Source organism: Trichoplusia ni, chromosome 3 (genome assembly GCF_003590095.1).
Source record: "Trichoplusia ni isolate ovarian cell line Hi5 chromosome 3, tn1, whole genome shotgun sequence".
NCBI lineage: Eukaryota > Metazoa > Arthropoda > Insecta > Lepidoptera > Noctuidae > Trichoplusia > Trichoplusia ni.
This window is the reverse complement of record NC_039480.1, coordinates 6,738,909-6,762,433: the sequence shown is the minus strand read 5'-3', so window position 1 is coordinate 6,762,433 and position 23,525 is coordinate 6,738,909. Positions and strand designations below refer to the sequence as shown.

Below are 23,525 nucleotides of genomic sequence, written 5' to 3'. Positions count from 1 at the left end.
AAATATTTTTAAGAATTGCGGCAGCTTAAGAAATTTGATTCTTTTGCTGCCGCAACCTAAGATGTGACATTTTGAGACGTAGGTCTCACTGACAATGGATACGACAGTTAAATATTAAAAGAGAAAAATTTTTATAAGCATGTTTCATAATATTTGAAGGGTTGCGGCAGTTTAAGCAGTTTGATGCGTTTGCTGCTGCAACCCATGACATTCCACGGTTGAGACCTTGGTTTCAGTTAAACATGATCACAAAGAAGGAAACTTGAGAATAATAAATAAAATGAAGTATTAAAGGAAGTAATAAATACACATATTGTGTTTCGCAATATTTGCAAGGTTGCGGCAGCTCACGCGATTTGATGCGTTTGCTGCCGCAACACATGAAGTCCCGTGGTTGAGACAGTAGCCTCAGTTGAACATGATTACAAAGAAGGAAACTTGAAGATAGTAAATAAAGATATTGTGTTTGACCATATTGGAAGTGTTGCGGCCGGAGCTAGTGAGACGTGTGTACCTGTCTGAGCACGGTGGCGGTGTCGGCGGCGCGGTGCGCGAGCGCGCGCGCGGCGGGCGGCGCGGCGCGCAGGCGGCGGGCGCGCGCGCGCAGCCCGCACAGCACGCGCGGCGACACGCACAGCCGCGCCGCGCCCACGCCCGCGCCCGTCGCGCCCCCGCCCGCGCCCCCGCCGCACCCAGGGGGCGAGCCGCCGCCGTTGCGCGCCGCGGCCACCTGCCGGCAACCGGATATGTGCGTCAAACCATGCCACCGCAACAGTCGTGGCCAAAGCAACGACCCGCAGTTACCACTATGACTATACCTAATCCTTTACCCAGTTCTACGGTTCTAGGCAAAAGGACTGCATTTCAACTGCAATCTAACTGCAAATTTGAATTCGGATGCAGTCGTGTCGACTGCATTCAAACTGCATTTGAACTGCAAAGTGCGGTGCGTCTGTTTAGTTAGACCCTACGGATCGCAAAAACTGCCTGCAAGAACTGTACCAAAATGTACGCGGGCTAAAAATCAAGTTACCAACGTGGCGATGTTCTGTTCCGAAACATCAATAGGAGATTCTACGCAAAGACAGAGTGACTCCAAGCGGCGGAGTGTTGCTAGCTGATTTGGCTCATTTTAGTCTGGAAATATTCGCGAAACTTCAGGGAAAATTTAAACGAAAAATTGTGGCAAAAACAAAAACTGTTAAATGACCACAAGATCGGGTACTACGCGAGTGAAACCAACTACACGAGCTAGTAAATCATACAAATACATACAAAACACATGACTCACCATATAGAGCGTGTCGGGTATCCTGTGCAGGTAGCGCTCTCGACGCGCGCGCGCCAGCTCGGCCTCGGGGACCGCCTGGTCTTCTAGCAGTGCCTGTTGTACACATATAGGTTGACTATTATAATGAGAATGGGCAAGACGACAAGTTTTGCAAATGTGCACACACGGTTATCTGATCCCAAGCTAAGCAGAGCTTGTGTTATGGTAACCAGACAACTGATAAACTTACTTATATATTTTTTAAATAAAAACATATTATAGATAAATTACACCCAGACACCGGAACGAATGCTCATGCTCATCACACAACATTTGTCCTGGGCGGGAATCGAACCCACGACCACCGGTATAGCAGTCAGGGTCACTAACCACTAGACTTGTTGTGTTGTTGTGTGTGTATGTGTACCTGTAGCAGTAGTTGACATACCTTGATCTCGTCGAGATAGGGCAGGAAGCAGCGCGGCGGGCGGTAGGAGCCGCGCGCGAGCCACGCGGCCGCCGTCCCCGCGCCCTCGCCGCCCGGCCCGCACACTATACCGCGACGGACCACCTGCACATACATACACATGTATGTCAAAATCAAAATCTGTACAACCCGAGGTCGACTTCCGAGGGATACAAATAACACCACTGAGATTATGTCACTACCCGTTTATTAAATATAATAAGTTACACGTAACTCCGATAGGTTCGCTGCTCACAAAAAATAAAATTAATAAAATCCTACCCAACCAAATGCTTGTAACGAAACCACAGCGCTATCTAAATCGACGCCAACGCCATCTATCGAGCGCCGCGACAACTCGTGACAATAAATAAGTAGAAATGTTGATCGCGCTATGATTTCGCTCCAGACCTATACAAAATCAAAAGTCATTTATTCAAATTAGGCTACTGAGTAGCACTTTTTGAAGGTCAGATTACATTGGACAGCACCCAGTTTCGCCCACCCATCGATTCCTAAGAGAAGAGACGGCGCAACAAAGCCAGCAGCACGCTGTCATTCCGTTTACAAAATTATTAAATAAATGTAGATTTATACGTGGCTATAATAGGGGTATTCGACTGAATCTAATACATCATATAAAAATATTACTTAAACGGACGGACTGAACAGTTTTTTATGTCAAATCATACTCTATCGCGAAGGCCTTGTTCGAACCAAGCGTGTAGTGTGTAGTATGACTTGGTAAGCGGTAGGCAGTGGCATTATCATATATTATGTAATCGCAATATGAAGTGTCCGATAAGTGACAAGCTTGGTTTTAATATGGCCCAATTGATAATGGTTGTTATACGTATGACTGTTTTTATTGTTAAATATCGACAACAGATGTGTGTTTCCATGCTAATAAAGCACGTTAACTAAATAACGCTCTTATGAATGGAATAGGCCTTGTTGGGGCCTTAATCAACAATAATGGTGATGTAACTTTAACATTTAAAATTCGGATTAAATATGCTTTCCTGTGACTAGAATGAATTATTACATTGATACAGATCGTGTTATAGGGGTCGTATTACAAAATGGGCTCAATAAGGGGGAGGCCTATGCCAAGCAGTGGGAGGACAAAGGTTGTGTTTGATGATGATGATGATTACACAGTGAGTCGTGTCCAACTCATGTTCCGAGGGACCTTGTGTGTGCCGCCCCACCGACTGCGCGCGACACCACACCGCGCGGGACTCTGTGTGTGTATACCTGTAGCAGCAGGTCGTGGTCTGGCGGCAGATGCTCGAGGCGCAGCAGCGGCGCGAGCGGCGCCAGCGCGTCCCGCAGCGCGGCGTCGCCCGCGTCCCGCCGCCGCGCGCCGCGCCGCCCCACCGACTGCGCGCGGACCACACCGCGCGGGACTCTGTGTGTATACCTGTAGCAGCAGGTCGTGGTCTGGCGGCAGATGCTCGAGGCGCAGCAGCGGCGCGAGCGGCGCCAGCGCGTCCCGCAGCGCGGCGTCGCCCGCGTCCCGCCGCCGCGCGCCGCGCCGCCCCACCGACTGCGCGCGGGACCACACCGCGCGGGACTCTGTGTGTGTATACCTGTAGCAGCAGGTCGTGGTCTGGCGGCAGATGCTCGAGGCGCAGCAGCGGCGCGAGCGGCGCCAGCGCGTCCCGCAGCGCGGCGTCGCCCGCGTCCCGCCGCCGCGCGCCGCGCCGCCCCACCGACTGCGCGCGGGACCACACCGCGCGGGACTCTGTGTGTGTATACCTGTAGCAGCAGGTCGTGGTCTGGCGGCAGATGCTCGAGGCGCAGCAGCGGCGCGAGCGGCGCCAGCGCGTCCCGCAGCGCGGCGTCGCCCGCGTCCCGCCGCCGCGCGCCGCGCCGCCCCACCGACTGCGCGCGGGACCACACCACGCTCGACTCTGGGTACACACGGACACACACACCGCTCACTACACGTACCGCAACATACGATTAGCTTGAGATGGGCCTTAATGGAACCACCATGGCTTTATTAAGGTCCATTCACGCAACACTCTGTTTGAAAGCAATTTAATATTTCCCTCTTAGAGCCCATTTGCGGAATATCTGAGGAATAAATATGGCCGTTTGACACATTTTCTATACGAGAGCTTTCAAAACGTAAAAACATTCACAAGATAAAAACTATCTGACGACTGAAAATCGGCTCTTAAAAGAAGAAAAACTTCACCACAAAACTCACATTACAGTAGTTATCGGCACGGATGTTGAGCGCTGACCTTGACTTGCGCAGAAGTGATTGTTTGTGTCGCTCTTGCGGTACGAAGTAAGGCGCGGGGCGGACTACAGCAGGGAGTGTCCCGCAAGCATCGCGTTATAGCCAACATGAGGGATTGCTTGAAATTCGTTCTTTGCTGCAGTTGCATGCATCACAAGACGTCGACTACGCACAATTGATTGGCGTTTTATTTTACGATGCGCAAAGCGATCTCCACTCTTCCGCCGAGCGTTCAAGATCCGTGCCGGTAACTATACCACAGTCAGGTCAGAAAAGCAGAGGCAATGATAGTCTGCAGAAACTGATTGTCGTTGGGAACGCGCGGTCGTTCAGCCAATCATATGAACCGATTAAGTAAAAGACTCATCGTCTTCCAAATTCTATGCGGTGAGACCGATGGAGTCAGATCATACGCGACAAATGTTGCTCTGATGCTGACCACGATCCTCAGATATGAGGGACCGATATGAAGAGAGAGCTTAGAAAAGGCCTTAATGGAACCACCATGGCTCTATTCAGACCCCTTTACGCAATACTGCGGGTTTTTCAGAGCAATTTAATATTTCCCTTTTTGAAGAAGAAAAACTTAACCACAAAACTCACATGAAAGTACCGTCGTGACCCAAGGTCACACTATACCATTCCTCTCATACTTCCATAGTGGTATATTAAGTTAATCTCCCACTCACCTCTGGGCGGCTGATCAGCACACGCGGCCCACCGCAGCAAGGCCCTCAAGGCCTGGGCCTCGCTGGCCTGCAGGAAGGGCGAGGCCAGGGCCTCAGCGAGGGCCGCACCCGGCACGCGGGCCCCGCCAGGAGCCGCCATGATGGTGGGGAACTCGTCGCGGAGGTATCGCATCGCTTGCCTAAAATAGGGACGGTAAAGTCTTACTAAGCGACTATATCTATGTCAGCGTCACTATGTATACGTTACCGGCAAAACCCGATTTCAGGATAAACTAGTTTTGCCTAGCCTAAACTGTTCTATCCTATCAGGCTTAGGACAAATTAGTTTGAACTAGGCTGTACTAGCTAATCCTATCGCGTATAGGAAGAACTGGTTTAGCCTAGGCAAAACTAGTTTATCCTGAAATCGGGTTTGGCCGGTAACATATACAAGTGCAGTAGTTGTGTGTCAGTAGGTAGTGGTCCCGTACCGCTGCACCCAGGGCGAGGCGTGCGGCGCGGCGGCCCAGCGCAGGACGGCGGGCAGGCTGTCCGGCGTCAGCGCCTCCACGATGGCGTCCTCGCAGCCCTGGACCACGATCGGCATCTCCAGGAACCTGCGCGAGGAACCGACATGTACAGGTCACATGCACAGCTACACAATAACAAACACACTATTATGGAAAAGCGAAATCAAGATCCAACCTCTGCTAAGACACGTAGGAAAAAGGTATTTTTAAAATTGATAAACATAAAAAATCTAAATTAAATCAGTCCTTTTCTTTCCCTACTTCCTTCGCGAAAAACAAACTATGGCAATTCCCAAGACTTACAAAAATAGGAAAAGAAATTAGAGCAACTAATGTTGTCTCTTAAGGGGACTGGTACCTAGGTCTTTGTAGGCGGAATCAAGAAACTGAGGCATCATAAATCTTGCAGCGAGGCCTAGCTTGGCGAGAAAGGGGCTTAAGGCCCACCTCTAAGCAGGTACCGAAGTTGGCATCCAAGCCTGAATCGTAGCCGGATTCTAATCCGGCGAAGTCAAAAGCATCAAAATAGGCCCACAACCGCGTTGGAGTCAGGGCCGGCAGTAGGAGTTTTGTGGGCCAAAGTGGTTAAGAAGGGGCCAGAAGCCTGAGGCACCGGCGGCAACAATGCCACAGCGGATACCTAAAGTGGGACCAAATTTAGCCTCAGCTTAAGCCACACCAGGCGGCGGAATGAGCGGAGGCACTGAATGCTACCCTGATGCTGACCATCAACGCGAAGGCTGATGATAACGAACTCGCATACGCAGAGGTTCTGTCTGTAGATAGAAAGTGGCAAACAGGCTATCCGGTACTGGAGCTCCCGAAGAAAGTGATCCAGGATGCGGCTGACCAGATAGTCGAGAAGCTACGTGTGACGTACGAGTCTCCCAAGCTGTCACGTGCGCGCAACTCCGGGTATGACCTGGGAACTGGACTGCGCTGGGGCTCAAGAGCTTTTTTGCAGTCACTGGAGCAGTGGGAAAACCGGTACATTGGGGTCCGTAGGCCATTATGGGGTCAATTCTCCCCGAACAGGAGTCTGGCCGAGTTCGAGTCGTACATGGCAGAACTAGAGGCTTTTGTCCGGAGTGTCCGGATGTTGTCACCCCGCGTGGTCATTGTGCGACGTGACCTTAACGCCAAAACTACGGCTGGTGAGAGTAACTACGGCTACCTGACCCTGCACAGGGGAAGGGTCCAGACCTGCATCCGGTACAACGGTCGTCCATCGTCGACGTTTTCCGACAGGTATATATGGTTCAGTGTCAAAGGTATGCCCATGCCGTAAGGGCACATCCAATACCCCTGCTAGTCCCAAGGTATGAAGGTATTCACAGTAGATGGCGGTAGTAAGCAGTTGGTACACACCTGGCTATCTCGTACAGCTGGAAGGCGTCGTCCAACACCGCAGTGGACACGCCGCGACCGCCGCCCCAAGTCTATGGGAGAATAGGAAATTACTTGTTAAAATAACTTACAATAAATATATAAAAAATTTCGTTAGACACAATTTACTGGAATGTTGTTCTAGTGGTGAGAGACCGTGACTGCTATACCGGAGGTCGTGGGTTCGATTCTGACTCAGGACAAATGTTTTTGTGATGAGGACGATCATTTGTTCTGCGCCTAGATGTAATTCATATTATTATGTATAGTATTAGCTGTATTAGTTTGAGACTAGATGGCGTTGTGTGAATTTGTGTAAATCCAAACTGACCGTGTTTCCGCTGCCGCCGCCCGTCGACGAGGGCGACGTCGAGTTGCGCCCGATCAGACTCAAATCCACCTGAGAGCAATAAAAATACAATAATATTAAAAACATAGTTCACATAGCTCAGCCTGTGATCGATTCACTTATTCGGTATAAGTGCATCGATCACAGGTTAAGCCACGATTGACGCGGTTGGTCAGTAGATGGGTGACCATCTTTATCATAACGAGTTCCTCTGTGTTTCGGAAGGCACGTTAAATTGTGGGTCCCGGCTGTTATTTATACATCTTTGACAGCCGTAACAGGCATTCAGAAGCTTGAAAGTCTGACAAGCAGTCTACCCAAGGAGTATCGTGTTGTCCAGGTAACTGGGTTGAGGAGGTCAGATAGGCAGTCGCTCCTTGTCAAACACTGGTACTTAGCTGCACCCGGTTAGACTGGAAGCCGACCCCAACATAGTTGGGAAAAGGCTAGGCCGATGATGATGGTCTAGGCCTTACTATAGATGAGTATATGTCAGTCCACACTCACAGTGTCGGTGTAGGCGGCGTGCAGCAAGGCGCGCGCGAACCTCCGCGGGAGCACCTTCTCGTCCACGCACCAGGCCGTGGGGCCCGGCGCCCCGCCCGCGCCCCCGGGGCCCGTCGCGGGGGGCGCGCGCCGGGACATCACGCTTCTGCGGGGGGAAACAAATGTTAGTCAGGAAAATATAAGTCTTACTTAAAATTAAATCATCGTGTAGAAGTAATGTTTAAACATAAACAACATCAAATCTATTATCATATTTGTCATAATGTTAAATTTTATAATTTAACACAGTACATACATTTCTAATTAACAAATATTATATAAACAAAAATTTCAATCTCAGACAAGACTTGATATCGCGTGTCTGTCGAGGTCACTGACCGAGGGTTCAAATTTCTCCATTACATTTGTTACATCGTACAGCGTACGTGTGCATTTTAGCTTCGAATACTAACATTCAAGTAAAGACACATTATGTACTTACATCATGATTGTAAGTACATAATTCTCAAAAAATCCACTAGTATTTACAAGTCTAGAATCAAAAAAGCTTTTATACTATTAGGCCTATATTTTTGTTACCTAATTACGTAGAAGATGACTCATTATTAAACGATACATCCGTTTACCCACGGGGTTTCATAAAGGTATTTTTAGTTTCAGACCCAACCGGAGTGGTTAATTATGAGCTGGTACTACGGTGAAATTAGTCAGGCAATCTCGATAAATACGCGTGAGCAGTTAGGAGTGTTCCGTAAGTGTGAACTGACCTGAAGAACCTGGACCTGGCGGCCAGCACGAGGCGGTGGCAGGGCAGGTCCAGCGCGGCGCGGAACCCGTAGGCGGCGGCGGCCGGCGGCTCCGCGCGGAACTGCAGGCGCGCGTCCGCCAGCTCGCCCGACTCCAGCAGGTAGCGCAGGTCCGCGCCCAGCGCGCCCGCCGAGAAGCCCAGCAGCGCGCCCAGCCGCCGCAGCGCGCCCCCGCCCGCGCCCCCGCCCGCGCCCGCGCCCCCGCCCGCGCCCCCGCGCGCCCGCCCGCACCCGCACGCGCCCGTCTCGCTGCCCCACGCTGCAGGACAGGCTAACTTAATGCGACTCTCACTACAATCATTCACGTATCGTCAAACTATTTTGAACTTTTTTAGCATGACTTAAAGACCACAAATGCGAGGCAAGGACTTCCAATACATGTACTAAGAGTCACAATTCAAACGACTAGATTAGTATTAACACTCTTTGATATGGCAGCCTAGCCATTTTTTGTCACCCAAACCAGACAAATTGTATGATAAAAACACCATAAAAACAGTATAACAGTATAAATATGTAACTCACTTCCGTTGTTCTCTCCGTTGATGATGTCAAGGTCTCCGTCCGCACTGCCGCCGCGCTCCCACTCCGGGACGCCTGCAATACAAAACCATGCATTATTTACAAAAAATAAACTCATTTTTATTAAAATAAAGTACTGAGTTTATAGAATGAATCACTGTGTGAATATATTTGGAGGTGTGTTAAGTGCAATGGAATTATTTGGACTGTCGGACAACGATCCCGTAGCTTGTCCGTTCGTTACGTCTGTTACCATTTCACTTGGTATATTTGTTTGTGTGTATAAGTTGTTAGTATTAGGTACCTACTTAATTTACTTGCAAGTTAAATTTTAATCGCAGGCTCGATTGAGTCCGAACTTAGTCGGACGATACGCCTGAATACCGATACATACACATGATTGGTGCTTGTGTGTATATCTAGTTTGTGTGTTTGTGTGTATGTGGGTGTGTATAGTGTGGACAGCGCCCCGCCCGCGCCCTCCAGCGGGCCCCGCATGTGTAGTGTGTGTGTGTGTGTATACTGACTGGCACACATGGCGCAGAGCGGGCGGCGCGCGGCCAGGCTGGGCCCCGCGTACAGCGCCAGCAGCGCCAGCTCCAGCTCGGCGCGGGACAGCGCCCCGCCCGCGCCCTCCAGCGGGACTCGCACACACGGCCTGCCCGGCAGACAGATAGGACATGATGCAGACAGAACACAAGAGAAAATATGACTAGAACAATTTGTTCTATATTTTCTTCCAACATAAAGCTAAGGCTAAGAAACATTCCGTAGCCAATGAGAAAAATTGGACTCTCATCATCGAGGCTATGATGCCCATCCGTCCCTCTGTCACCACGCTGATTCAGATTACAACAAGTTTTTCCGCTCAAAAATGAAATGGGTGACCAATAAGTTTTTCCGGAACTCTCAATCAAACGACACTCGCCTCACACTAGATCGATTTTCGGTTTAACACAATAGCCTACCAACATACTGTCTTTTTCCTCTAGTTCCACATATAAGGAGCAGTACTCACGGCGGATACCGCTGCAGCAGGTCGCGGAAGTAGGTGCAGCGCGCGGAGAGGATCGCGCGGTGAGCGGCCAGCGACCAGCCCGCGCCCACCAGCTCCACGTCACACCACCATCTGGGGACCAGGCCGGGGTACAGGGTCACTTCGTCAGTTGGAACCCACGGAGACTGTGGGTCAGGCAACGGTTGGTGCCCGGGGTATTCTTGGTAGGGGATAGGAGAGGAATAAGTTGGTCCGTCCATGGGACGTCGTTATGGGTAGTCATAAGCTAGAAAGCCTGACAACCAGTCTAGGTAATTAAGGGGTATCGTGTTGCCGAGTAATAAGTTGATCGTTCACAGGGCCGGTTCATAAATGGGTGACCATCTTTGTCATAACGAGTTCCTCCGTGTTTCGGAAGGGACGTCGTTATGGGTAGTTATGAGCTAGAAAGTCTGACAACCAGTTTTACTAAGTGGTATCGTGTTCCCCAGGTAACTGGGTTGAGGAGGACAGATAGGCAGCTCCTTGTAAAACACTGGTGTTTAGCTGAATCCGGTTAGACTGGAAGCCGACCTCAGGATATTTTGGAAAAGGGTAGGACGATGAGCTTTTAACATATCCCCACGCTATATCTCCCCCATGGACAACAAACAAAAATGACATTCAGACTAGCGAACCACTGTATTGATTGATTTTTTCCACTCTGAATATCTAGAGTATTTGACAAAAAAAGAACTATTTAATCCGTCAGTCACATTTATAAAAAAATATATTGCATATTAATTGTCATTTATCTCGTAAAATCTCGTATGACGTCACTTACCAGTACGTTTTCAACTAACAAGTGATGTTGAAATTAAACTACTTTTTACGGATTTTATCGCGGTTTAATTTTAGATTTTAGTTCCCGACGTTTCGACACCTTTGCAGGTATCATGGTCACGGCAGACTGCAGTGATGTTACTAGCCCCAGCTACCATAAATTTCATCATCTCAAGTGCTCAATCGTCCTTACTTCTGTCTGACGGACTAAACTGGCGTTGGTCTGTTGGGCACTGATTCTGCTATTTACTATGGCCGATGAATGAATGAAAATTGGCTTAAAATTACATTTTTCGTATCCTTTTAAGCACTTCCTATACAATAATTGGAAATTTAGTATTATGGGTTGGTAGTCTCAAGGTCAACACAATGAATTTGCCTGTCCTCACCTGTCCTTGTAGGCGGCGGCCAGGTCGGCGTGCAGCGCGGCGGCGGGCTCGCGCGCCAGCTCGGCCTGCGTGACCAGGTCGCGCAGCGCCGCCGCCGCCTCCAGCTCCTCGCACAGCAGGAACACCTCCGCCAGCCGCCACGAGCTCACCACCGAGCGGATGAAGCGCGCGTGCTCGCAGCCTGACCCACACACGGACACACGGACATGATGCAACGGTCTCCACTAGGAGGCTTCGAGGACACTTTATAGTCAATTGTTGAGTTTTTATTATAAATAACTATCATGAGACTAATTCATTATTAAATTAGGTATGTAACGGTTTACGCACACGTTTTTATCGGGTCACCTGACTAGTTTCGGACCCAACCGGAGTAAATACGCTTGAGTAAACCGTTGTAACATTTAATAATGAATCATTCTCATGACACTTCCTATCAAAACACCATGGAATGCAAACAAATGACAAGAATATAACTATTAAATGATGCAACGGTTTACTCACATATATATCGAGATTGCTCGACTAGTTTCGGACCCAAACAGAGTCTTCAACTATGACCTGACGCGGCGGACGAGCGAGTCGAACCGGCTGCACTTATAAACGCGTGAGTAAACCGTTACATCATTTAATACTTCAATATTCTAATGTTACGAGGGGCGGTCAAAAAGTTCGCGGAATGAAAAGGAAGGGGGGCGAAATTCAGCACGAAATTATTTTTCTTTTTCGATGTATTCTCCCTTAACCCTAATACACTTTTCAGATCTTTCAATTAACTTATTTATACCTTCTAAAAAAATATATTTGGCAAGCCCCTCAAAATAGTAAGAAATAGTCGACTTCACTTCTTCATCATTGGTGAATTTCTTTCCACGAAGCACTTTTTTCATTTTTGGGAACAAATAATAATCAGAAGGGGCCAAATCTGGACTATAGGGAGGGTGATTTAAAGTTCCGAAGCCACACTTCTGTAAGGCAGCCATCGCAACATGACTCTTGTGCACGGGTGCGTTGTCGTGCAAAAGGTGCACACCTCGAGACCATTTTCCTCTTCGTTTGTCCTTGATTGTTTTTTTTAATTTCTCTAGCAGTTCAGCGTAGTATTTTCCAGTGATATTGACACCTTTATCTTTATAATCAATCATTAAAATCCCCTCAGAATCCCAAAAAACTGTAGCCATAATCTTTCCGGCCGATTGTGAGACCTTAAACTTCTTAGGCGGCGCTGCACCTTTTTTATGCCACTGCATGGACTCGTGCTTTGACTCAGGTTCATAGTGATGAACCCAAGTTTCATCTCCAGTCACAATTCAGTCCATAAACTCAACCCTGTTCTCACTACACAGGTCCAAAAACTCGCGAGAACACTCGACGCGCTGCTGTTTTTGAAGTGGTGTGAGCATTCTCGGCACCCATCTTGCACAGACCTTAGACATGCCTAGATGGTCATGGAGAATGTTCAAAACAGTCGTAGACGATACTCCAGTCATCTCTGCGATTTGCTTTTTCTTTAGACGAGCATCTTCAAGAACAAGTTTTTCGACTTTTTCAACATTGTCTGAGGACGTTGCCTCAATTGGCCGACCAGAGCGCGGATCGTCTTCAATCGAATCTCTACCTTGCTTGAAAAGGCTATGCCACTTGTAAATCATCGTTTTTCCAGGACAAAGGTCTCCGTAAACAGATGACATCTCTTCCATAATGATCTGAGGCGTTTTTCCTTCCTTTTTAAGCAATTTAATCACTGCACGAAACTCGATTTTCTCTATAGTTGGTGTTTTCTTCCCGATTTACTTGTTTATCCAGCGATATCTCGAAGGTTAATGACCCGATTCAGCTGAAACTTAGTATTTATTGTTAAATTGAGTCATTAAGTAGTGACAGATAAAAAAAATACCCCCTCCCCTTTCTACCCCCTCCATTCCGCGAACTTTTTGACCGCCCCTCGTAGTACCGACCATTGTCAAAAGATGTCACTGTTAGTTGTTGTTGTTAGTTAAGGTTTTGAGCCATTGTGAGCAGCAGTAACCTTGCCAATCAAGTTACAGAGGTTAATGACCGATTTATTTAATATTTTATTTATAATTTAAGAAACTTTACTTCTAGAGGAGGCTAAGGTGGTTCAAATTTCTCCTATGTATATTACGTATAATGTATGTATATATTTAATTATAATGCATGTATATATATGTATAATGTATATGTTAGTGCTCACCCCTGTCGGGGCGGTTGTCCCGCGGCCGCCGCACGAGCGCGATGCGGCGCCGCAGCGTGCCCAGCCCCGAGCCCGCCGCCTTCTTCTTCCTCTCTCTGTAACATACAATATATATACACTTTCAATATATAAAATCTAAACCTTCAAAACTAGAATTCTTATTATTCATTATTTTTTCGTTCTACCACTTTCACACAACGCCATCCAGTCTCAAACTAAGCAAAACTTGTATTATGAGTACTAGACAATTGATAAACATTTTAATTTATTACTTGTATGTGCTCATCACACATACATTTGTCCCGGGTGGATATCGAACCCACGACCTCCGGTATAGCAGTCAGGCTCACTAACTACTAGACCGACAGTCAGTTTGTTTAATGAAGTACTCAATTTTAAGTAGACAGTAATACCCTCATGATTATCTATTAAGCAAGACAAACTTGTACTAAAAGCTAGTATAGTGAAACTGTCCTCGTTATGAAAGCGAGAGGACGCAATGTATTGCTCGCTCCAACAAAGCATAGACACGCTGCTCTTTGAAGAGTAACGTAAACGGGCATAAGCATCATAAAAAATAATAAAAACACTCTGCACTGAAAATAAACAACTATCTGCAAAATAGCCCCTTATAGTTGAGGCTCGACAGAGATGGTAATTTGCGATTGGACTGCAGTTGAAATGCGGTCCGTCTCTCTACAGCCTAAATCATTTTAAGATTGGGGTACTTTCAATAGTCTTGCATTAGTCTATTGCGGTCTACTGCGGTCTTTTCGGTCTACTCACCGTATAACATCCGCCATTGTGGGAGGCGCGGCCGCCACGCCGGCGCCGTCGCACGCCTCGCCCTCCTGAATATCACAAGATACAGATAAAATATATTACAACTAGAAGAATACACTTTGGTAGGAGAAATACTGGTAGAGTGAGGGTTGTAGCTATCGTGCTAGGAGATCGAATATGAGGTTTTATGAAAGAAAGATTTAAACGTACAAAAGGATATTCATTTATTATGTTATGACAAGGAATTTTTGTTTGTTGTCAAGACAAGACGATCTAGTTTTTGATGGAGAAAAATCTTTTATCCTAGACACACTTTCTCTTTGTTCAGGATTTTCAATGCTACACCGTACACAGGTACACTTCCATGTGCCCGAGACGAGGCCTGGACAAAACGGGTCAGCACAAGTGGATTCAGACTCACTCACCGGGGTGGTTATAGCCGGTAGGAGTCCAACACATCCCTCCACTCTTCTCCCATTCCGGGGAAGTCCATGAAGATTTCCGCCCCTAAAAGGGTGTGGGGTTACATACCTGAGGATGCGATAGCGCGGCGCCCATGTCGGCTCGGCGCTCTCGCAGACAGCACAGCAGCCGGCTCATGGGGCGCCCGCCGCCGCCATCACCGCGCTATGCAAGCGCCCGCGCACCCTGCACACGATACACACCACATCAGTTTTCTAATCACCCAATAATGGATATAGAACTACCTTTTGGACTCCTTTCATAACGATATTTCAGTCCACTCGTCCATTCAATGCCATATATTATTAAATGATGCAACGGTTTACTCACGCGTATTTATCGGGGGTAGCCGACAAGTTTCGGACCCAACCGGAGTCCTTAATCATGAGCTAGCATGAACGAAACTAGTCGGGCAACCCCGATATAAACGCGTGAGTGAATGAATCATTCTCACGATAGTTACTATTGAAATAATTTCATATATATTTACACATACAGCTTTAGATGATGGTATACAGACCATAGCTTTATGTTATTAAATAATTTGTAAATTTTATTTATCTGATCATTATTTTACAAAGAATTTATTGATGACAAGTTCAATATAATACGTACCTAGTAGTTAATACGGTTTTAATATGAATATTTAATTAATAAGTAAAAAACTGTACACCGATTCGGTAAAATGTAAGAGACTGTAGTGTAAACTATAAAAACCACCTATCGTACTACAAATGTTTTTTCCTTTCTTTCTTCTTTCATTCGGACAAAAACTAGAACTAAATTCATCAATTAATCTGATTCTTATATAATAACATAGGTTTCACTTAACATATAGTCGTTTATTCAAATTAGACTACTAATTAACACTTTTCGATGAGTGATGAACTGCGATATAAGATAAGTGAGAACTACGCAATCACCGCGACATCGACTATCCCCAGCTATGCTATGCTAGAGAGTACGGTAAACGTTTAAACTTATGTTACAAATATTATAAAGAACGCCCGTTGCCCTGCAGTGGATAAACCAGGCTAGTAATAGTAATAATGTTTTTAGAAATAATATTCATTAATTATCTAGCAGGTACTCAAAACACAAGCGTTGCTTAGTTTGAGACTAGATGGCGCTGTGTCATTTGTGGAATATTATCATTCATAAATATAATAATTATATCATTATAATGCAATAGCGTCACGAAGTCCATAATAGATGTGACACAGCATCCCGTCTTCGCCATCCGCTTATTTTAAAGAGAATATAATCAAAACATTACTTCGGTAACGTATTATAAAGCCATTGAACAATGGTCGGAGTTTTGTGGATAACACACACTATCAGAGACAGAAGCTAGAAAGTCTGACAACCAGTCTAACTATGGAGTATCGTGTTGCCCAGGTAACTGGGTTGAGGAGGTCAGATAGGCAGTCGCTCCTTGTAAAACACTGGTACTTAGCTGAATCTTGTTAGACTGGAAGCCGACCCCAACATAGTTAGGAAAAGGCTGGATGATGATGTCACAAAATCTGAGATACCTTTATATTTATGACTAGATATACCCTACTCGCTTTGGCATCAGACAATATGTAAACAAACTCGTCTAAGCTGTTCTTATAACCTCGGTCTTTTTTTCATTCCATTCATTGACTCCAGCACTAAGGAATTTATTACGGGTAGTTTCACAATCATTCAAGCCTCATACACCCAGACTCAGGACAAGCGTTCGTGGATCACACAAACGCTTGTCGTACGAGGATATCGACTTTGGGACACGTCTTGTGCAGTGGGTTGGACGCGATGACCTAATCAATGATGATAGACAGACTCCTTAGTATGGGATTCAATTTAATTATCCCGGAGGCACAAATATCCTAATAATATTTTAAACGGGAAAGTGTGTATGTATGGATGTTTGTTCCTCTTTGGACACAGATAGTTTATAACCAGGATTAACACATAGAATTCATCCCGATTTTGTATTCCCGTGGGATTATTTTCGCTTTCGAAACAGCTAGTCTTAAAGTACAACTCTTTCCTTCCATAATACAAGTGTCGTTAAACTTTTAAACAAATTTAAATGCTGATAACAATAGAATGAAGTCACCAGGCTGACACGAATAGTATTGTTTATCTTAGATAATATCTGAGTTATCAAACACGGCAGTGCCTTGTCGATCTAGGTCAATAGGGTATTTGACTAAAGAAATCTGTTCAGTCCGTCGCACAGTCACACGTCCCGATACCAGCATTGCAGCAGTAATGAATTTAATCCTTATGCCGCGGTGGTGTTTACAAACATACAAATCACATTCACAAAGACACCCAGACTCGGAACAAGCATTCGTGGATCACACAAATGCTTGTCCTATGCGAGGATCAAACCCGCGACACGTTGCACACATTGGGTTTGCTATCATATTGAAAACGTATTTTTACCAGGGGGAGGACGAAGGTTATCGATGATGATTATGACGTAAAATCGGGAAGTTTTGATTTAGTCCTAATCTACTCGAGTTTTGGGCATAGACACTTACTTACAATAACAACATACATCAGGTGGATTGTCAATTGTTTAAGAATAGTTGACGTATCCCGATAAAAACGCGTGAGTAAGTCGCCGTTAAACAGTTACAACTCAAGTCCTGCTTATGCTCCGAGGGACCCCAAAGTAGGCTATAAGAACCGGTAGATTTGCGATACTTAAGGGTTCCGTATAAATAGGCTATATTTGTTTTTTAATTAGTAGCAATACTTGTTCACCGCAGGATAGAGGCCTCCTTAGATTTTTCCACTCGTCTAGTCTAATGCTTTTAGTATGTCTTTTATAATACTACACATAAATCAACTATTAAAATACGCTATCATGAGATACAGCCTGGTGACAGACAGGGGAGCATTACGAATAGAGTTCGGTTTTTACCATTGGGATATGGGATCTATGTTTGTGTGATGAGCATGATCATTTGTTCTGGTGTCTGGGTGTAATTTATCTATAATATGTATGTATTTAGAAATATATAAGTAAGTTTATCAGTTGTCTGGTTACCATAACACAAGCTCTGCTTAGCTTGGGATCAGATAACCGTGTGTGAGTTGTCCCAGGATTTATTATATTATTATGTTAACCTTCACCTACAATACACCTATAAAATCAGTTTAAATAAATAAAGTGTAAAGATTAGATAGATTATTAAAGATTCTCATGGTCCACTACTTATGAGAAAGTAGGTATATGTAGTCTGTATTTCAACCTATGAGAGAGTATTATTATGTGGTCTGTATTTCAATAGCTACAATAAAAAACTTAATAACACACTCAGGAGAAGGTACTGCAAGTCTTGTGCAGTTTTATAAACATTGAATTCTAGTTTAGATTTTAGGAGTTTATGTTATAAATTAGCAAGAAATTTTGTATATCAACTCAATATTTATAATGTCAGGTTTGATTTTCAATCAAAGAACTAACATGGCTGTTTATTTCATCATCGGTCCTAGATGATAGAGGCCACTGTTGATGATTATTTCAGGAATGGCGGACAGTGCCTCAAGACACAATAAGTCACTCTGGAAAGGCAATCTGATATGACTGGAGAGAGATTGAATGCACAACATATTATTATTTGCCTTCAAAAACACACTGGGATATTAATTCCTAAAATTTACATAACATTCGAAAGTCAAAGCTTTATTATGGACTGAACTTAGAAGTTTAGAACCTTTGACTTGGCCTGCAGCCCTGCAGTCTTATCATAAGGCTGTCTATGTTAATAATACAAAGAGAATGAGTTTGTGAAATTATAGGGGGTAAATCTCAGGATGTATAAAACCTGTTAACCCTAAAAAAAAAATGTTATTGTAGCCCTCCTCTAAATTCTTATTTTTGTTATGCCCGACAGGGTCCACAATGCTCCAAAACTAATGTATCTTGTGTACCTACCACCTAAGTTCACATTGTGGAATGCAATTAACGTATTGAGTATTAAACCTATTATAGAAATTATTTTGGCAATAGAAAGCCAGTTTATTTTTTGAGTTTAATGTTAATTCAAAAAATACCAAACCCTGGTTATAGAATGAACTGTAGGTTTAATACGTCTATCCCTAAACATTAACAATACCAATTATTTTAAAGCATAAGAAATATCCTTAGAACCATATCATAAAAGGAAAACAAAACATAAAAATTAAAAAATTAAAATTAAAAATATATTTATTAAAAACATAGTTCACATTACTTAAATACATGTACGAATACAAATGACTCGGATGTAAAACCAGTAAAAATATCTTAATAGTCATAATCATAGGAGTTGAGTTAATCTACACCAAAACATAATAATATACGAGAAGGATGGTCTAAAGATAATATAGGGACACCCGAACTAGGCTTGTTTTAAACCTGTGTTTCGGGTTATCAGTGCAGAAAAATGATTGATGGATATTTTAATGTAATTCTATCACTTAATTGTATTATAAAAGACTAAGCAGGACAAGCTGTCCTGAATTATTTAATTACATTACCTGTACTTATTATTATAATTTCTAAGCTAAACAGTTTATTGTAATATTTCTAGCAATTTTTCCGTATCTGAGTAATTGAGGGACTGTAAGTATTCTGTTACCATTCTATTACACCTATTTAAGCTTACACTATATAACTTAAGTAGCCTGTTAAACTTGTTATATAAATAGGGTCCTTGAAATAAATAAAATCTGTTAGTAAAAGCATGTTGCGTTTGTGGGTTAGTGCAAACTAAATCCTTTCTTCTCTTGCCGGAAGGTACCGGGCTGAAACCAATTTCAGTATGCTGGAGTCGTACTATATGTAGAATAAATAACTGGCGTACTGTAAGTACTTTGCATTCCCTGTATAACTGGTGAGTAGGAAACCTGAAAGGACGAAAGGTGGCGACCTTTAGGATTGCTCTTTGAGCACGTTCTAGGGGCAAGATAATAGATTTAGATGCACCACCCCATGAGCCTATGCAGTAGGTAAGAATGGATTGGCACAAAGCCATATACACCTGGCGAATTAGATTAAAGTCTGCAATGTTGCGTAAGTGTTTAAAGATATAGATTAATTTACGTACTCTGGTGCATAATGAATCAATATGTTTACGGAAATTAAGGTGACTGTCAATAGTGACACCTAGATATTTAGTATTGTCAGTTTTTACTAATGTAGGGCAAGCGCATGCAGTCGCCGCGGACGCGCTCGTATTACACTTATGCGCATAAATATTTAGGTTAGTAGTCGACTTATTACTATTTCTCATTGAAAATAACATGTAATTTGTTTTACTTGAATTTAATGTTAGAATATTATTGTTAAGCCAGTTAGACACTACATTAAAACCATTTTGGGCATTTTGATAGACCTCATCCTTAGACTTGCCTGAGAACACAAGAGCTGTATCATCAGCATACGATATAATGACACCATTTTGCAGAGACAAATTGCACAGGTCGTTTATGTAAACTAGGAATAAAGTAGGTCCCAATATACTACCCTGGGGGATTCCGTAACTACTGCTGTTTAGTCCCGCACTTCTATATTGACCAATTTTTACGCACTGCTCACGGTTATTAAGATAGTCCGAGAATAATTTGAGCTGTGTTCCTCTTATACCAATTTTTTCCAGTTTATACAATAACAGAGAGCAAGCAATGGTGTCAAATGCCTTGGCAAGGTCTAAGAAGATCCCCATTGTGTACATACCTTTATCTAGACTTGTACATACATAGTTAGTTAGCTGATGCACCGCTTGGTTAGTTGATCTTTTTGATCTAAAGCCAAATTGGCGATCCGAAAGCAAATTATTGCTCTCAAGATATTTAATAAGCCTAACGTTAATTATTTTCTCCAAAATCTTAGAAATTCCTGATAGAACTGCAATTGGTCTATAATTGGTAATATTGTTTTTGTCTCCGGCTTTAAAAACTGGGGTTACTAAGGCCTTTTTAAGCAGATTAGGAAATATACCGTTCGATAAACATAAGTTAAATATGTAAGTTAGTGGAGGTGCAATTATGTGCTTGAATCTTTTTAGTACGCTATTTGGGATGTTATCCCATCCAACGGCACAAGAGTCTTTTAAACCATCTATAATACTAACAACCTCTTTAACGTCCGTATCTAATAACACAAACGAATATATGGTATTAGGCGACATATGTGTAGTTTGTGGACAAGAATTTCGGGAATAATTTTCAGCTAAATCTTTACCCAAATTGACAAAATAATTGTTCACTTTATTTGCCGCTAGTATTGGAGTTACATCTGTTGCTAAAAGTTCTAGAGCAGAGTCTGATTTCTTAGATCTGAAAGTGTTACTTTTAACAACTTTCCATATCAGCTTACTGTTTTTGCCGGCTTTTTGTATTTGAACTTTGTCATATTGGGTTTTTATTTTTTTCAATAGGTTATTACAGAAATTCCTGTAGCGTTTGTAAGTAATGGAAAGCATCTCGTTATCAGGTGCAAGTTTTAGCTTTTGGTGAAGTAAACATAAAATAAACACTCCATATATCAACATTATTTTATACAACACAGGAGAGCAATAACATTTTAATCAGATAAGGTGTATTTGTTTCTGAGATTGCTGCATGTAAACAAACAATACTAAATTACTAAAATATTATTGCTCTTTTCTAAAGCCTACTCAAAGACTTGGTTAAAATATAAAAAACATAAATAGGGCAAGTTTACCTGATCTAAATATGTATTATAATGTTGTTTAAAGATTGTTTGTTTGTATGTCTATCCGGTTAGATTTTTGTAACTCAATTTTGAGGCACTCTCCGATAAGCTAGCAGGTTGAAATGCAATTTACAACTATAAAAAAGGCTGGACCGATTTTGGTAAAATTTGAATAGAGTGACATATAAATATATGGGTTTTTTAATCAATTAATTTAAGAGGTGTATATCAGGATACAGGTCCAACATACAGAGGCCTTGTTGAATACTTTAATCTACTAAGTGATGGGGGCTACCAGGGACTATCCAACCCAGCTCAATGGAAGAATAGACATGAACATTATTATTTTTAATTATGTATTATATGATGTTTCTTGGGGATGTAAATAGACAGTTAAATAATCTGTATTGGTATACTAATAGCAATGTTCTGTGTTCATTATGATAATGTTTTAAAAAGTATTTTATAATCATCAAATTGTTTGTTAGGCTGGTCTGTTTGTCTGGCTTGGCTGAAGGTTTATAGTTTGATACCTTCCTGATTTTTTTCTGTTAATAATTAGTCTAATTCTGGGTGTAACTTACCATATTTTAGTATATGAAATACATTTAGAAATATAAAAGTATGTTTATCAGTTGTCTAGAACCCAAATTGTGTGTAGGACCCTCTAGATTCAAACTGAGCAAATTAGTAGAATGGTTAAAGTTATAAGTGGCTCTGTTGTTATGTGTGGTGATATTATATTATTAGTTACATTTTATGAAAAAAATACAATTGAAATAAAATATTTTAGTTTTTCATTTTGAGTTGCTTTATGACAATATTAATTATAGTATCTCTTTTTTTAGAAATATTTGAAACTTATCAAATGTAAATATTTAATCAACCAATATTCTTATTAGAATATTTTGATCAAGAGTTCTATTGAGGAAGATTATAACAAAATATGTATAATGAATACTGTAAATATGTAAGTGTATCAACTATTACTAGTTATTGTAAACTTTAAAAAAATGGGATGGCTAACCCTTTGAAAATTAACATTATTATTTATTTTTGTCCAGAAAGGCTACTTCTATGCTAACACTGGATTAATGACTATATACTAATGATATATGTAACACTTACCATTGAGAAAAATAATAAATATGTGTAAAATCGCGCCATTTTCCTTAGGGCACAGGCAGAAAGCCAGAAACCCAAAACAACAAAAATAGGCCACCACACAAAAAGGTTCTAATAAACAAAAACACAGATTAAAAATACCTGGCACTGGCAACAGCCTATTCAGCCAGCTCGCCTTCATGACCTAGCTACCATTTATATTTTATATTTACGTGTACACAGAAAGTGAAATGTGCTACCCTTAGCAAAGGGGAGGCTGACGTCACTGCGCGCGCACATGACCCCAACTGCCTGACCCAGATTCGTGCTCGCCTTGCTAGTTGCGACACGATTCTCTTAAAATGTCAACACAGCTCGCCCAGAGCGAAATACCGCAGATATTGACTAACACACGCGCTAAACGACCTACATTCAACATCCTTTACAACACAATCACACACAAAAACATATTTGAACCTTGTTTTTTATCTTTCAGGACCTAACTTTGTCTAGCAGAATAATAAAACAATAATCGATACATTCCGACCTCCCGTATGATAATCTAAGCGCAAGCACTGAGTACTGACCAGCAACTAAATACATCACAGCAGCTTTCTCTGATTATTTCACGTTTTCACACAAACATTTTGATTTTATTAAGTTCTGGACGCCATTAACAACATAGACAGGCAACTTGTTATACACAATTTCACAATTCATGCGACGTTCAACGCATTGTTTCATACACTCAATACACTTAACACTACACAGTTGTAAGAATTTTTCACAAATAAGTCACAGATCAAGCTCGTAGTTAGCGAAAAATGTTAAAAACGGGATCGGGCGCAATCCGCTACGCCACCCCATTCCACTGCAATTTTGTCACTGCTGCCAACTGACAGAAACATAAATAAATACATCACTTTGCCTTCTACGAACGCGGGTTCTGATTGGCCAAAACCTTTTGAATGCATGTTATTGGTTCAAATTTTAATTTAAGTACGGATCCAACCAATCATATTATAAAAATAAAGTACAGGTTCTCCTTTTCACTGAGATTGCATTTCTCTATTTTTTTAAGTTCGGATATCATCTTTCACATGCCGAATAATAAAATAGAAGTAAAATTAATTTGAGTACATTTCTGTTCTGATTTATCAGACAAACTCAAATTTTTAAAAGCAAGCCTTTTTCAATTATTCGATTTCGTATTTTCTGACATTGCCACAAACTATTGTTGACAGTACTTTTCATTGGCAATGGAAATTTCACGAGTTCAATGCTCCTCTTGATTT

At 42.9% G+C, this 23,525-nt stretch overlaps 1 protein-coding gene across 1 annotated transcript; it reads right to left on the bottom strand.

The window, feature by feature from the left end:
- Positions 1–56: 56 nt before the first annotated feature.
- On the bottom strand, positions 57–23,504 carry LOC113508691. The gene is made up of 20 exons (XM_026891774.1): positions 22,818–23,504; positions 14,496–14,612; positions 13,968–14,032; positions 13,182–13,276; positions 10,967–11,147; positions 9,777–9,887; positions 9,286–9,416; positions 8,762–8,833; positions 8,198–8,420; positions 7,431–7,575; positions 6,906–6,974; positions 6,557–6,627; positions 5,150–5,275; positions 4,680–4,858; positions 3,760–3,818; positions 3,160–3,652; positions 1,719–1,945; positions 1,292–1,384; positions 604–730; positions 57–88 (listed from the first exon to the last, which is right to left on the bottom strand). The coding sequence occupies exons 2-20, from the start codon at positions 14,562–14,564 to the stop codon at positions 57–59; spliced, it is 2,568 nt and encodes an 855-aa protein (XP_026747575.1). The 5' UTR covers positions 14,565–14,612; positions 22,818–23,504.
- Positions 23,505–23,525: the final 21 nt, after the last annotated feature.